The sequence below is a fragment of the Rhincodon typus genome, chromosome 6 (genome assembly GCF_021869965.1).
Source record: "Rhincodon typus isolate 14 chromosome 6, sRhiTyp1.1, whole genome shotgun sequence".
NCBI classification, from domain to species: Eukaryota; Metazoa; Chordata; class Chondrichthyes; order Orectolobiformes; family Rhincodontidae; genus Rhincodon; species Rhincodon typus.
The window spans coordinates 1,939,503-1,953,528 of record NC_063337.1 but is presented as its reverse complement, the minus strand read 5'-3'; the positions used below and the strand labels follow the sequence as shown (position 1 = coordinate 1,953,528).

Below are 14,026 nucleotides of genomic sequence, written 5' to 3'. Positions count from 1 at the left end.
TGGCTCCATCCCCGCCTCTTCGACCTGTTTGTTTCCTCTCCACCTATCCTCTCCTCTATCCCTCTTCTATCTGCCTCCCACTCTCTCCCTATTTATTTCAGAACCCCCTTCCCCTCCCCCTTTTCTGATGAAGGGTCTAGGCCCGAAACGTCAACAAAAAAAGCCTCTCTGCTCCTATGATGCTGCTTGGCCTGCTGTGTTCATCCAGCCCTGCACCTTGTTGTCTCCAAGCCTATCCAATCTTTCCTGTTAGCTCAGACCCTGCAACCCAGGCAGCGTTCTGATAACTCTCTTCTGCACCCTCTAGTGTAATTTCATCCTATCTATAATATGTCTAGAACAGCACTCCAGTTGTGATCTAACCAGCGTTGCTAACAGTTCCAACATAACCTTCTTGCTCCTCTATTCGGTGCTTTGGTAAGTATCCCATATGCCTTCTTGACCACCTTTATCTGCCTGCCTTACTATATTCAGAGATCTATGAATATGCACAGCAAGATCCCTTTGATCTTTAGTACTTTCCAGCCTGGTACTATTCACTGGATAACCCTTGTCTTGTTAGCCCTCTCCAAGTGCTATCCCTCACACTTTTCCAGGTTCAATTCCATTTGCAGCTGCTATGCCCAGCTGATCAGAACATTGATATCTGCCTGCAATGTACAGCTATCATCCTCACTATCTTCCACCTTATCTGTACAAGAGTGAACTAGGAAGGTTCAGGGCATACAAACATAGAAAATCATGAGTATCTACGGTCAAAGGGTAAAAATGTTGTAAAAAGGCAAAGTTAATGGGTTTTTACTTGAAAGTATGTATTTTGAACAAAGTAAATTAACTCAAAGTGAGTACAAGTGAACAGGTAAGATCTATAGCCATTAAAGAGACATGGTTATAAAGAGCTCAGATCTGGGAACTAAATATTCAGAGATATGTGACTTCTTGAAAGGGCAGGCAGGAAGGAAAGGGTGGTGGGCGTAGTGTTGTTGGAACGGGATGGAATAAATACAATAGCAAGAAATATAGAATTTGTAGAAGATGTAGAATTCTTTTGGGTGGAGGTGATTAAAAAGGGCAAGAAGATACTAGTAGTGTTCGTCTATAGGCCCTGTAACAGTTCACTAGCTATTCTCTTGCTCTTCATACATTTAAAAATTCCGATGCTTTCTTATGGTATGCGCTCCTGTAGCTTTCCTAATTTTTATTAAGTTCACCCCTGCCCTTTTTTATACTCCTTTGGAGATTCTGCCGTATTGAGCCTTTGGTATCCGCCAATTCAGGACATCACTACTGCACATTGGAGCTTACTAACATCTTACATTGGGTCCTTACAGGTCATTTTCTGTGCATGGGGTCACTCCCATTTCATGCATTTGCACAAAATGCAATTTATAGCTTTTGCTTTCTTTGTGCTCAGTCACTTTACGCTTATTTAAATGCTGTGGCTTGACTAGCACAGACAAAAAGGCAGGCAGCTTGTCATGGTTGCAAACACTGAACAATCAAGTTGCTTTATGGTGCCAGGCTACAGTGCATTCCAGCAGCTTATGTGGCATATGTGTTACAAATGCCTCCACTGAATAATCATGCCTGAAAGTCAAACCAGACCAGTTTTTGGTGGAACAAAGTGTCAGTCAGGAGTTTGTGCAACGCTGCATCAAGGACATTGTCCAGGGGTTAACTACGATCATTCAGGGATTGATATTCTTGCAGTCCTGGAATTGAACCAAAATCAATCTTGCATATCGAGTCCAAACAGTCCAGGGATCTCAGCCATATGCAGTCAGGGCTATACTCACAAGTCAGTCCTGGGGCTTTTAGCAGTTAACGTTAAAACCTAATGCTTTGGTTGGATGGATAGTGACACGAGAGATGGAAACTCCAAACTTGAGAGTGCAATCTGATATTGCATAGGAGGGTATGTGCTTGAGGGGGGATTCTACAAGTCACTATCACCCTGTTTCCAGCAACAGACAGTGGACCATGGTAGAGGGCATAACAAAGTGGTGTGCCAAACAGAAGAGGGGGAAAATTAGGGACCAAAAAATAAAAGGCTTAGATGAGCACATAGGGAGCCTGAAAGTTGTTGGAGTTGACAGTGAGAGATACACACTGGGGTAAGGTGGTGTATCCTTATGTAGGGTGAAGTTGGAGCACACACACAGGATAGTGAGCTGGATAGTCTACCTCCTTCGATCACATGCTAACTGCCAACCAGAGGGAAAAAAATGACTGCTAACACATTTACTGTAAGTTTCTTTGTTTTGGGTCTTTGAGGGTGGGTATAACTGTTTGAACTGAGGTAGAGTCTTGTTAAATGTTGGTCAGCATCCGTGCTTGAATAAGTTTACACTCCCTTGTTAAGCACTAAGGAGAAAAAAACTTTTGTCTTCAGAAAAGGGTGCACTCATGCGTGATCACAGGGTCATATGCGCAAGGTGGCCATAAGTGTGGAACATAAGTTGAGGCAAGACCCTATTTATAAGGCAGTCATATTACCTTTTGACCTCCATGATCTCTTCATCAAAGTGCCAAATAGAGTCATACAGCACAGAAACAAACTGTTCAGTCTAACTCATCCATGTCAACCAGGCTTCTAAACTAAACTAGGCCTGCGTTTGGCCTGTATTCCTTTAAACCCTTCCTATTCATGCACTTGTCCAAATGTCCTTTAAATGTTGTAACTGTACCTCAATCTACCACTTCCTCTGGCAGTTCATTCTACATACGAACCACCCTGTGTGTGGAAAAAGTTGCCCCTCGGGTCCCTTTTAAACATTTCTCCTCTCACCTTAAAGTTATGCCCCCTAGTTTTGAACTCCCCTATCCTAGTGAAAAAACCTTTACTATTTACCTTACTTATGCCCCTTCATTATTTTATAAACCTCTCCAAGGTCACCCCTGAACTTCCCACGCTCCAGGGAAAAAAGTCCCAGCTTATCCAGCCTCTGTTTATCACTGAAAACCTCCAGTCCCAGTAACATCCCTGTAAATCTTTTCTGCAACTTTACCAATTTAATAATATCCTTCCTGTAGCAAGATGACCAGAATTGTACACAGTACTCCAAAACTGGCCTCAGCAGTGTCCTGCTATAGCTGCCACATGACATCCCAATGCCTATACTCTGAGCTCAGACCAATAAAGGCAAACATGCTAAACGCTGCCTTTCCTACCCTGTCTACCTGTAACGTCACTTTGTAAGAACTATGCACCTAAAACCCTAAGTCTTTCTGAGTCATTTCCAGGTGCATCAAAGCAACAAATAAATCTGGTCTACCAGGAAGGAAGGCTATTAGATCTTTGACATCAAATAAGTTGACAATGGTAAGATCTTGTAGCTCTGAATGCTATTCAAATGACTGACATTTTCAAAGTGTCGGATTTAATAATAGTCGTCATTGCTGTGGATTTAAGTAATTTTCTTTATAATTAATTAATTAAATTTTAAGTCTTGGCTACACTCACGAATATAAGCATTAAAGAATCCCAAAAATCTGCTGCTGGGCAGGATGCTCACCAGAATAACTTTTATCCTCCTTGGAATGCATGAAGAGGCTGCTTAACTTTGACATAGTGGCCATGTTACCAGGTCCTACAGCTAAAATGACAGTTAACAGGCCATTAGCGATTGAAATTGCATTTATATTTTTACAGTTGTGACGAGGTCTTTGCAATGATGTACCATCTATGTACTCTGAGTTCTTTTATTCCCTTGTCCTCCTACTAGGTTAAGGTGCAGTCCAAGGATCTGCAGCTATGACAAAGAGAGCATGCTCCATAGTAGATCCGGTTGGTCTGAAAGAATTGGGCAGATGAGTCCAGAGTTGTTTGTGGCTAAATGGTCCGGAAACGCTGACAGTATCCTGCCCAGATGCAGATTTGCTCCAGATGGGTAGCATGGTGGGTGGCCCAGTGGCTCAGTGGTTAGCACCGCTGCCTCACAGCACCAGGGACCTGGGTTCAATTCCAGCCTTGGGCAACTGTCTGTGTGGAGTTTGCATTCTCCCATGTCTGCATGGATTTCCTCTGGGTGCTCCAGTTACCTCCCACGGTTCAAAGATGTGCAGGTTAGGTGGATTGGCCATGCTAAATTGCCCGTAGTGTTCAGGGATGTGCATGTAAGGTTACAGGGATAGGGTACCGGGTTGGGTCTGGGTGGGATGCTCTTCAGAAGGTCAGTATAGATTTGATGGCCTGAAAGGCCTGCTTCCAGCCTGTAGAGATTCTATGATTCTAGAGCAGTCTCACCCTCCTCAGCTGCAACGTTTACAGGGCTGGGAATTGCAGACAGGGCATCTTAGTTAATCGTAGAATAGACAAGGTGGCAAGAACAGCAGATTAATTTAAAGAAGGATAGATAAACATATGAATAAGGGTTAGATAAGTACAAGTGGGAGGAGGTTCAAGTGGAGTACAAATGTCAGCATAGATTTGTGGGGTGGAATGATCTTGTGCTGTATATTCTATCTAATTCTGTCATGGTGCTGTATATTGTTTACTTGGTTTTACATTCTGTTCTTCTAATGTTCCAAACTAACTCGTATTCCTTTCCCCATGACAGGTGCTGCCCATAAGTAGAAGCAGCCAAATGATCACCTTCAGCTTTGTGAATGGCTGTGTAGCGACTCTTCGTGCCAGTGGCACTGAGCCAAAGATCAAATACTACGCTGAGTTCTGTGCACCACCAGGCCAGAGGTTAGTGTTACTGTATGTGACTTCAAACCTGATCAGAACAATGGTTCTCACCTTTATTTTCTGACTACTCCTCCCTAATCATGGAAAGGTTAGAACACTGCATAACAGCTAAGAGGATTGCCATCATGAATATTTGCTTAAAATAAGTCTGGCTTCTTGTTAAAACTGGAAGAGTTCATTATACCATTCAGATAATTCATGGTCAGACTGTAACTCAACTCCACTGATGAAAACAGGATGGAGGCCAATCTGAAATCCAAATGTTAGAAAGGGGACAGTGGCATCTACCCGACCAATTGCCCAGATATGTCTTGTACGCAAAAAAAGGAACAAAGCCAACAGTTACCACTCCATCAGTCTGCACTAGATCATCATTAAAGTGACGGAAAGTGTCATCAACAATGCTATCAGGCAACCCTTGCTTAACCTGCTCACCAATATAAATCAAAGAACTGTGGATGCTGGAGTTCTAAAATAAACACAAACAGAAATTGCTGGACAAAGTCAGCGGTTCTGACAGCATCTGTGCAGAGAAAACGACAATTAATGTTTTGAGTCTGGTGATCCTTCTTTAGAGCTGTTTTTGCTTGTGTTTTTGTTGGGCCTTATCACTGATGCCAAGTTTGGATTCTGCTGGGGCCACTCAGCTCCTAACCTCAGTCCAGCCTTGGTTCAAACATGGACAAAACAGCTGAATTCCAGAGATGAGGTGAGAGTGACAGCCCTTGACATCAAGGCTGGATTTGATCAAGTGTGGTATCAATGAGCCCTGGCAAAACCAGAGTCGGTGACAATTGGTAAAATCTCTCTGCTGGTTGGACTCATACCTGGTATATGGGAGGTTGGTTGTGGTGGTTGGTTGTCAGTCATTTCCACTGTAGGGCATCTTCCTCAGGGTATTGTCTGAGGCCCAACCATCTTTAGCTGCTTGATCAATGTCGTTATTTCCAACACAAGGTCAGAAGTGGGGATTTTTGCTGATGACAATGTTCAGCACCATTCTCAATTCCTGAGATACTGAAACAGGCCATGCCATTTACAACAAGATCTAGACAGTATCCAGGCTTGGACAGTGCTAAGGAAAAATTATGTCGCATAAGTGTCAAGCAATGACCGTTTCCAGCAAAAGAGAATCTAACCATTTCCCCTTGATTTTTAATGGTATCACCATCACTGAACCCCTACCATCAATATCCTGGGGGTTATCATTGACTAAAAACTGAATTGGACTTTTCATACTAGTACCGTGCCTACAAGAACAAGCCAGAATGTAGGAATCCTGGAGTGAATAACTAAACTTCTGACTTACCAAAGCCTGCTGGTCAGTCAGCTCCTTCTAAACCCATGGTCACTACCATCTAGAAGAACAAGAGCAGTAGATACGTTGGAACACCACCATCTGGAAGTTCTCCTCCAAGCCACTCGCCACTCTGACTTGGAAATATATCACCATTCCTTCCCTGTCGTTGGGTCAAAATCCTAGAATTCCTTCCCTAAGGGCATTGCTGGTCTACCTACAGCATTTGGACTGCAGCTGGTCAAGAAGGCAGCTCACCCCCACCTTCTCAAGGGCAACTAGGGATGGGGAAATAAATACTGGCCCAGCCAGTGACACCCACGTCCCATGATGAATAAAAAATATCATACAGGTAGTTCTCCTATAACACAATAGTTGTGTTCTTGTGCGACCTCGTGCTATAGAAAATTGCATTGTAGGGAAATCGCTATAGAAAATCACTATACTGTGTAGTAGAAAGTTCACGTTATTCAAACGGTCGACTATTCATCAATTGTGTTACAGCCAATTCACATTAACAAAACACGTGTTATAGCAGAAATTTAATTCTTGTCCCATTGTTTTTTAATGCAATTTCTGTGAAAATAAGCTGATGTGGCAGTAAAGTGAAAAGAACACTGTAGGTATATATCGTAGATACTTGTCCTACCAGAAGTTTTTGCTCAAATTTCACGGGCTTTACATAATCAGAAAAGACAAACTTTCGTAGAAGTTCATCTTGTTGCTTGAGAACCAATTGTTGCCATTGCATCTCTGCTGAAGCAATAAAATTAAATTCCACTTCCCTGTGCACTCCCCATAATCCTATATCATTCTATGCTTCAAATGTTTATCTGTGTTTCTCTAAGATGGTGCAATTGTCTCTACTTCAACCCCTTGTCTGTAAAAAGTTCTCCTTAATCTCTTGTCACTCATTTGAAGTGGTCTACCCTTCCTCCTGTCCACTAAGGAAAATTCTATTCATCATATCAAACGCTCATTTATATCTCATTGTTTATTCCTTCTGTAAAGATTATTGTGGTCGCTAAAGTCTCTGCTCATTACTGTAATTTTTAACTTTCTACCTTATACACTGACTTTAAAATCTTTCAAAATTAATCTGCTTAATCATAGATTCCCACAGTGTGGGAGCAGGCCATTTGCTCCATTGAGTCCATGCCAACCCTCTGAAGTACATCCCATCCCAACCCTATCCCAGTAACTCTGCTTTTCCCATGGCTAATCTAGCTAGCCTACACATCCCTGGGCACTATGGGATAACTTAGCATGGCCAAGTCTTCGGACTATGGGAGGAAACTAGAGTACCCAGAGGAACCCCACGCAGATACAGGAGAATGTGCAAACTCCACACAGACAGTCGGCCAAGGGTGGAATCGAACCTGGGTCCTTGGCGCTATGAGGTAGCAGTGCTAACCACTGAGCCACTTTGCCGCCCAAAGCTGAATGCTGTACTCTAATTGTATCCTAATTATTGCCTTAAACAAATTTATCCTTTACTCTTGTGATGTTTGTCTGCAGTTATTGAAACTCAAAACACTGTTGATTTACTCTTATGGTTTTATATAGCTGCTGTGTATACAAAGGGTTATGTTTTGGGAGTCTGTGCTCCACAATGTCAACACACTTCCACTGAGCGCATATTTCCAATGTTTTGTTTGTATTGTTTCCTCAATGTATTGTTTCACAATTCTAGTTTGTTCAGGCATGACCCACTGTTGTGGCTTGTACCTGGGTTTAAAGGTAACTGTAATTTGCTTTACATTTGCAGTGGCACAGCTTACCTGGCTGAAGAGCTGAACAAACTGATCGATGCAATGGTCAAGAACTTCCTCGAGCCAGAGAAGAATGGTCTGATTGCTCGTGTATAAACTGATTCTGCACTAGCAAGTGTGTGTGCATGTGTGTCTGGAGTTGGAGCAGAAAAACAGAGCAAATGTCACCTGTTTACACTAAAGAGCTGGAAGTCAGGATATTATGGGCGATACAGAACTGACCTGCTAAGTGTGTGACAAATCTACACTTTGGTGACTCTCAAAGCCCTTCAGTGTTCTGGAAAGCAGCTAGCTTCAACCTGGCGAAGCTGTCTATTTGTTGGTCCGGAAATCTTTTGTCATTTTACATCTCTGCTTTCTGCTTCTTGATGCTGCGTGTTCATTCATTGGCTGCAGCTTCTCCTGTTTAACAGAAACTTGGTCACAAAGTCATTCAGTTCCACTGAATGGCCTGAGATCAGGTTCATGCAGTCAGTGTTTTGCATTATAGATGCTCTATTTGTAAATTCAAGACACAGCCCCAGTATCGCACAGCTTGAGAGGTCTGTAAATGTGCAGACAAACTGGGTACCATTATAATGAAAGTCACTCTATGATGTGACACTCTGTCCTTGGATTTTTGCCCCTCTGTACATTTATAGTTTGGAAACTTCCATTGATCCCCTTCCTTCTTGCTTAGTATTTCTTTGATTTTTTTTTTTGTTAATTTGCACAAACGTCTTACATGTGAACTGGAAACTATTGGTATATTTGTGTTTGCAAAATTTACTGTCCTTTTATATGCCATTCTTAGTAAGATTTTTTTTTTCTGTTGAGTCTTCCCATGCTAGACACAGCAAAGGTGAATTGCCACAACTTGGAATCTAACTCAATGACCCCCATTGCCTCTTGTGTGGAACTGGGTAGCCTCTACCTAATTGTTACCCTGGTGCAGAGCATTGCAGTCTCTTCACCTTGTGTGCTGTCCTTTCCACTATTTACAAACAAATTTCACAGTAAACTGGCAGCCCACTGGTGAAGACAGACAACCTGCCAGCCCTCTGTCTAGTTCAGAGTCAGATTGGCACTGTCAGTTTAAAAGATACTGCTCATGACTGTGCAATCAAACGTTTCACTTGTGGACATAGCCTTTTGTACGGTCCAGGATTGTGTATCAGACTTCAGCCAATCAGTCTTCAGTATCACAATTACAGCCTGGTCACCCTGACACCAGTTGGATGGTTGCAGTATGTGGTAATGTGAACAGCAATGATGATTCTGTCAGCTATTGTTTCTGGACGGCTAGTTTTTGTACCTCTTTGCTGCTGTGAAATTTATGCAAGCGCATGTGCTCATGAATTGGGTGCAAGCTGGTGTCTTTGTTTCTGGTTGTTTGAGAGAGAGAGGGAGAGTGTGTGTGTTCCCATAAAGCCTTAGTGTGTATGAATCTGCAGGTTTTTTTTTTTGAGACCTGAATAGCTGCTGCTGAGGACGTTTGGGTGGAGAGCAAGTGAGATTCTAGTCTCGCATTCTATTCATACCTATGTCCACTTGTGCATTTTAGGCAGAAGTCTTAACGAAAGTCTTAAGACAACATACTTAGAATATTTATTTTATTTAATTATTTGCAGAGATATACATTGAATGAACTACAAGTCTTATTTTTCATTTGAAAGTGTTTATTTTACACTCTGCAAAAAGGAGATTTCATTCTTCCAAATGCTGACTGTAGTCACTTTTTAATTATAATGTTAATTGTATAGCCCTGTTGTAGGTCAAAACCTACACATGACTGAAACATACAGCCCAGAAGATCCAAGTTTGGTTCCTACTCTGTGCTAAGAGCTGATCCCAAGCAGGTTATTCATAAAAATGACATCCTCCCCAAGTTGGGGAGTGTAAAATTATTCTGTTCTTTAAGGCTATCCTCTGATTCCTAATAAGACTTTTTTGCAGACATCAGGTAGAATCTAGATCATTTGGCTCAGCTGTGATGCACACCATGACCACTATCCTGCTGACACTGGTCACCTTGGCACATACGTGAATGTCAGGTCAGTGTGAGGTATCAGCATGTGCATTGTGCTAGTGAGATTGGCCAGAACATGAACCAGCATTTTAGAGGAGGGAAGCAAATTGGGGAAAGGAAGGAGAGTGGGTTTAATTAGAGGAGGGCTGACACAAGCATAATGGGCCAAATGGCCTCCTTCTGTGCTGTATGATTCTATTAAAAGAGATGTGGTAAAAGAAACCCAACCATCTTATTCACCAACCAGAGTCTTGCCCAGTCAATGAATTCAAATTGTGCCCAGTCTGGAAGTGGATATTTGTAATCAGCTGTAAATAGTAAGTAATTTTTTTTTTCTCTTTAATTCCAACTGCAACCTTATTCTCTAAAGGATGTGAGGAATGTTATTTGCTTGTTGTTAAACCTATAATCTCTTCTTTTGCACTGTTTCCAAAGAAAATATGAACAAGTGATTGTTTCTCAAATGCTGTAGTAAAGTTTTGTGTGAGGACAAAGGGGGTAAACTGCCACCCAAACCATATAGTGTTTTGTAAATGTCTTTGAAAATGAATTTTCAAAAGTTTGTTTTTTAGGATTTTTAAGGGAGAGAGAAGTAGATTTACTTTCAGTATTTCAATAGCCTTGAAGTATAGGGAAGGTTTTGCACTTTGTGAAAATGTTCGCTAACTTCCATTCTCTAGTGAGGATGGTGTTCCAAGCTCCTATCTTCTTTATTCATCAAAACTGCTGGACATTAATTCACTGGCGTGGAAGATTGCTGGGAAGGACCTGGTTGTTAACTTGTATATACAAATATTAGGAAAGACAAATGCTTCCAGTCTTTCTCTGAAACATCCACTTCCTGTTTACCTTGTACCCTTGTGGTTCAGATCTTTTGTGCCATTGTTTGGAATATGAACACCTTTCTGATCCCTAAATTTGAGTCTGTCCAATAAAGGCAGAAATGTAGTGGAAACCTGGTTTGACATTAATTAGCCAGTCTCTTTCAGAGCACTAAGGATGAGAGGATGCTGATTCTGGGGACTGGAATTGCTGGAGTGCTTTTACTCATCAATTCTGCAGCTGCTTCAAACACCTCCTGTCCATGTGGTTCAAAATCTTAGTGGTCTGGCTTTAATGCAGGTTCTGTGGGCATTCTGAGCTGCTGCCAGATGTGCTAACTCCTTGTCTGTTAGAGGAGGAGTCTGGCCTTGTGCTGCTCTCCTCAAACCAGCTAACCGAAGCAGTCTGATGCTAACCACTAGCTCAGGTTCTGATTTCCACATGAAGAGTTGAAAAAGACCTACACAGAGCCTACTGAGGGAGTCTCTAGATGCCACATTGCCTAGGACCTTTTCTGCTCCCTATGTTTAACGAACAGGAAGTCCACACTATATTTAAACAAATTTGGGTCCAGCCAAAGGGTGCAATTCAATCTGTCTATACTGCTGCTGCAGGTTATCGTGCTGATGATGATTTTATAATGCTTAACCTGTACATGCTCAACTCTGTTTGCAAAAGCAGCTGGAACATTTTGCTTAATTATGTTTGTTACTGACTGTAATAGTGATATTACCTCACTTTGTGTACTGTCCGGGGAATCCTACATGTTACGTGTTTTCATTGAAATACATACAATCTACCTGTATGATATATTATCCCTGCTTTCCAAAATATTAATTTTTGAAGAAGAGCTGCTCAGGCTCATGGGGTAAATGGTAAATTTCAGTGGTCCTGTGACTTGACTTCACTTGTTTTGAATTGCTCACATTTATCCTTGTGGTTGCTTATTGAGTCTACTCTGATATGAAGGAAGTGTTCACATTATGGCTGGACCGGGGTGAATGATATCTACAGCTCATTAGCACGTGTGGCAGTTTGTACTAGAGATGTACAGTTCAGCTGCTCTTTCTGTAATCTATAACCTGCAGCCAGCCAAAATATTTGATTTACCTAGTTCTGTTTTTATTCAACCTTCTGTTGCTTATCCCAGCTCTTCACTGGGGTTCAGATTTAAATCCAAGCTCTGAATGTGGGTATTCAAACTGATCCCAATAGATAGTGCACCTGCTGAAATGGCCATTCTAACCCCATGAACAAGAGCAGTCATTTAGTAAGAACTTGCACTTCTCATGTTCTGTATTGGTTGTATATTTATTTATGGATGTCATTTATGAATTAAAATCTATAAAGAACAAAACTGAAAAATAAATCTGACTTTTGTACTAGAACAGAAATTGCTGGGAAAACTCAGCAGGTCTGGGAGCATCTGTGAAGAAGGAGAGTTAACGTTTCAGGTCTAATGACCCTTCTTCAGATTGTTTGTACTTTGTATCACATTTCATCTATCTGATCAATTGGTTAACTGATCTGGTCTCCTGAAGATGCTTAAAATCCTCCTGACATTTCCAATTTGTGTCAGCTACATATCTTGATGTTGTGTTCCACACATCCAATTCAGGTAATAGAGCTATATAGAGAAGTCCAGCAGTCCCAACACAACACAGTAGGACATCGCACCACCATCCAAATGTTACCTTTTAACCAACTTTCTGTCAATTCATATCACACTTCCACTAACACCACTGGGTCTTAAATTTAGCAGCAAGCTTCCCATTGAAGCATCTCCCACAGCCTGTTAGCTGTAGCGCGGTTGATCTTGTTCTCTACAGGTTTATAGCTATTCCATGGAGTTGAACACAAAAATCAAGGTTGATACAACACTATGCAACACAGCACGAGTCTTACACAATCAAAAATGTTGGCTTTTGGTTGAGATGCTAAACCGAGGATCTAACTACCATCTCCGGTGGAGATATATGATCCCACAGCACTACTGAAAGAAGAACAGGACAGTTTTCCTCAGTGTGCAGGCCAACAGTTGTAAGAACGATGTCATCAAAACTGGTTACCCGAACTGTAGGAATGGTGGGAGCCAGGTGAATGCTGGGGAGTCATTGCATCAGATCAGGTCCCTGTGACAGTCCAGACACTGGGAACGTTCTCAGCAGCAGGAACAACAGTGACTCTGCTGGCTACCAAACTGAGACCAATGTCCAGTTTGAGTGACTAATGCCCCAAAGGAGGCATGTATATTCCCCCTGAGCCTCTGATATTTGTCAGTGGAGGTATCACTCTCTGCCACATGGAGGGAACCTCTCAGGTTGTCAGAGATTGATGCATTTTATGGGCTGCTAGCAACAAATTGATACCCTGGTGACTCCAACAATACCATTAGAAAAGTTCCCCTCCACTCTGGCCAATACTTCTTGTGCCATATGCAAATTTATAACTCATTTTCTGAGGGTCCTCAAACCAAAGGAGCTCTCATGAGCTCCTTGTGGCCTCAGTGACTGTGATGTAGTTGCTGACACTTCAGGGTGGAGAGATGATGGGTGATGGTGTTATCGTTAGCCTAGAAAAGTTATAGGCTGGGACTTATTTCACTGAAGCGTAGAAGGTTGGGGGGCGACCTTATAGAAATTTATAAGATGATGAGGGATATAGATCAGGTTAATGGTAGGTGTCTTTTCCTGAGGATGGGGGATTTCAAGACTAGGGGGCACATTTTTAAGGTGACAGGAGAGAAATTTAAAGACACGAAGGACAATTTTATTTTACACAGAGGGTGGTTCGCGTGGGACTAGGTTAGTTTGGGATTATGTTCAGCATGGACTAGTAGAACCGAAGACTGTTTCTGACTCTATTAATCTAAAAATACGGATAATGTTCTGGGGATTGGAATTTGAATCCTGCTTTAGCAGATGGTGGAATTTGCATTAAATAAAAATCTGGAATTAGTAGTCTAATGATGACCATGATATTATCGTTGATTGTTGAAAGTACTTATTTGGTTTACTGATGTCCTTTAGGGAAGTGGGGGGAGAAAAGCCCTCGAACTGGAAAACTGACTTGCTTTAATCTGCCACCAATTCTCCCATCCCACTGGCTTCCTCATACACTCCCACTATCCTTGCATTATGATGGGGATATCTTATGAAGCCAGTCCGTAACCATTGCTATTTTTGCAATCTTGCTGTGTGAAAAATAGCTGCCATTTCCTGCATTGCTACAGTTCAAACAGTACGTTATCAGTTATGAAGTACTTTGTAATATCCTGAGGCCATGGCTGATCTTTTTTGGTGCTTAATACATAACAATAAACTGTGGAGAGATCTTTAATTTGAAAGGGGAAAATAGGCTGACAAAGCAAGAGAATATAGCAGCATTGGAAAGTTGGAAATGTCACGCCCTAATTTAGAAAAAAAACTGATAAT

The 14,026-nt window shown here is 41.8% G+C and overlaps 1 protein-coding gene across 2 annotated transcripts in view; it reads left to right on the top strand.

Annotated features, from left to right (window-relative positions):
• The window catches only part of pgm2l1 (phosphoglucomutase 2-like 1), a 97,622-nt gene extending 85,678 nt beyond the window's left edge, over window positions 1-11,944 (top strand). For both annotated transcript variants that reach the window (XM_048597968.1, XM_048597967.1), the window contains exons 13-14: window positions 4,560-4,693; window positions 7,759-11,944. In XM_048597968.1, the coding sequence (XP_048453925.1) occupies window positions 4,560-4,693; window positions 7,759-7,858 (234 nt within the window). In that variant the 3' untranslated portion in view covers window positions 7,859-11,944. The remainder of the gene's footprint in view (window positions 1-4,559; window positions 4,694-7,758) is intronic.
• Window positions 11,945-14,026: the final 2,082 nt, after the last annotated feature.